General features: G+C 53.3%; 1 protein-coding gene across 1 annotated transcript in view; it reads right to left on the bottom strand.

Annotated features, from left to right (window-relative positions):
• Positions 1-6: 6 nt before the first annotated feature.
• The window catches only part of LOC101863206 (GDH/6PGL endoplasmic bifunctional protein), a gene marked incomplete in the record, with an annotated part of 11,083 nt that continues 9,217 nt past the window's right edge, over positions 7-1,872 (bottom strand). Inside the window, 1 exon segment of the mRNA XM_013086352.2 lies at positions 7-1,706. Within this exon segment, the coding sequence (XP_012941806.1) occupies positions 50-1,706 (1,657 nt within the window).

Below are 1,872 nucleotides of genomic sequence, written 5' to 3' on the forward strand. Positions count from 1 at the left end.
CAACACACACTCGTCTCCCTCCCTATTCTAAGTCGTGGCAAACAACGTGTTACTGTCCCGGGAAATAAGCGTCATAGTCCATGTACCAGGACAGCGTGCCGTTGACCGGGTGCACCCCGAGCACAGGGAACTCATCCACGCTCTTTGACCCCTCCAGCTTGCTGATCACTTCCTGTTTGTGTTTCCCTGTGGCCAGTATGGCCACGTGCTTGGCTCTGTTTATGGCGGGGAGTGTGAGGGTCATCCGTCGTCGGGCAAAGTCCGGGCCCTCGTCGTGCGTGACCACCAGTGTGGAGCTGTCCACGTGGAGAACGCTGCTGGCAGGGAACAGCGAGGCAACATGGCCGTCCGCGCCTGCGCCCAGCACGATAAAGTCTAGCTGAGAGTTGGGCACCGCGTGTCGCAGAGCATCAGCGTAGGCGTGAGCGCCCCCTAGCTCCTGGTCGCACAGCCGCCCGCCCGCCACCACGGGCATGCTGTGGATGTTGGCGTAGGGGATGTCCACAAAGCGGAGAAGCTCTCTGTCCAGAACCTGAAAGTTGGAGCGCTCGTCTTGGTGCGGCACACAGCGCTCATCCAGCTGCCACACGTGGATGGACTGCCAGTGGAGGTTGGCCAACGACTGAGCCAGCACTTGGAACAACTTGACCACCGACTGACCGCCGGGGAATGCGATGTGGAAAGACCCTTTGGTCTGTATCTCCACTTCGGCAGCTCGGTCAATTTCTTGAGCTAGTAAGAAGGCGAGAGTGTCCGTTCTGCTTGTGACTAGCCTCCGCCCCAGGAACGTTGCCGAACTCTGCGTGTAGTCGTGGTGCGAGCGGTCGCTGTGAGACAGCAGAGTCTTGTCCTGCTCCGACGCCAGGATGTCGTCAGGCGAGTGAGAAAACTCCAGCTGACTCTCTTTCATGATGAAATTGAGCTGCTCATGCGGATCAAAGCTTTCGTAAATACGAATCGATTTTTCGACACCTACTAAATAGTCCCAAATACGCCAAGATAAAGATAGATGTCTAGAGTTCACAAAGAACTCTCTTTTTTCAGCGAGGATGTTGCCCAAAACAGACTCGTAAGCCAGAGTGTTTCTCCCGACAGAGCCTACGTAAAAGTGGTCAAACCTTTCACCATAAGCTACAGAGGATGAAAACAACGTTGGGTCGATCGACTCTTGGACATTTTCCGGCCACAGAGGGTCACCAAATGATTTAGCCACCAAAATAGAGGGCCTCTTCATGCTCCCATGACCAATGTGAAAGATTATTTGTTTGGTGTGCTTTCCTTCATCATCCAAGCTGTCGTCTAGACAATGCGAAACACACACAAAATTATTTTTGAACACAATTCTGACGTAGGTTTCTCTTTGATCAAGTTTCTTCCCAGAGACCAACAAGAACGGGACAGACTTCCACCTCGGGGAGTTGATCTTCACCACAGCCGCTGCGAACGTTGGGACATTATCTCCTACAGAGGCGTTTGACGGCAGAGATTTCAGCTGATCCTTGTACTCGGAATACTGGCCAAACAGAGAGTTGTGCCGGCGAACAGACTCCACCTGTCGCAGCAGCCTCTCTTTGTTCTCGTTCACCAGCTTCGTGTTCCGCAGGTCGGCCGGCACGTCCATCGCAACGAGGGTGAGCAGCTCTGTCAGGTGGTTCTGATGGACGTCTCGCAGCACGCCCAGGCTGTTGTACACGTCCAGTCGCTCTGTGGACACACACACAACACAAGCTTACACATCTGTGGACACACACACAACAACAAGCTTACACATCTGTGGACACACACACAACAACAAGCTTACACATCTGTGGACACACACACAAAAACAAGCTTACACATCTGTGGACACACACACAACAACAAGCTTACACA

This window comes from Aplysia californica, unplaced genomic scaffold (assembly GCF_000002075.1).
Source record: "Aplysia californica isolate F4 #8 unplaced genomic scaffold, AplCal3.0 scaffold00457, whole genome shotgun sequence".
In the NCBI taxonomy this organism is placed as follows: Eukaryota; Metazoa; Mollusca; class Gastropoda; order Aplysiida; family Aplysiidae; genus Aplysia; species Aplysia californica.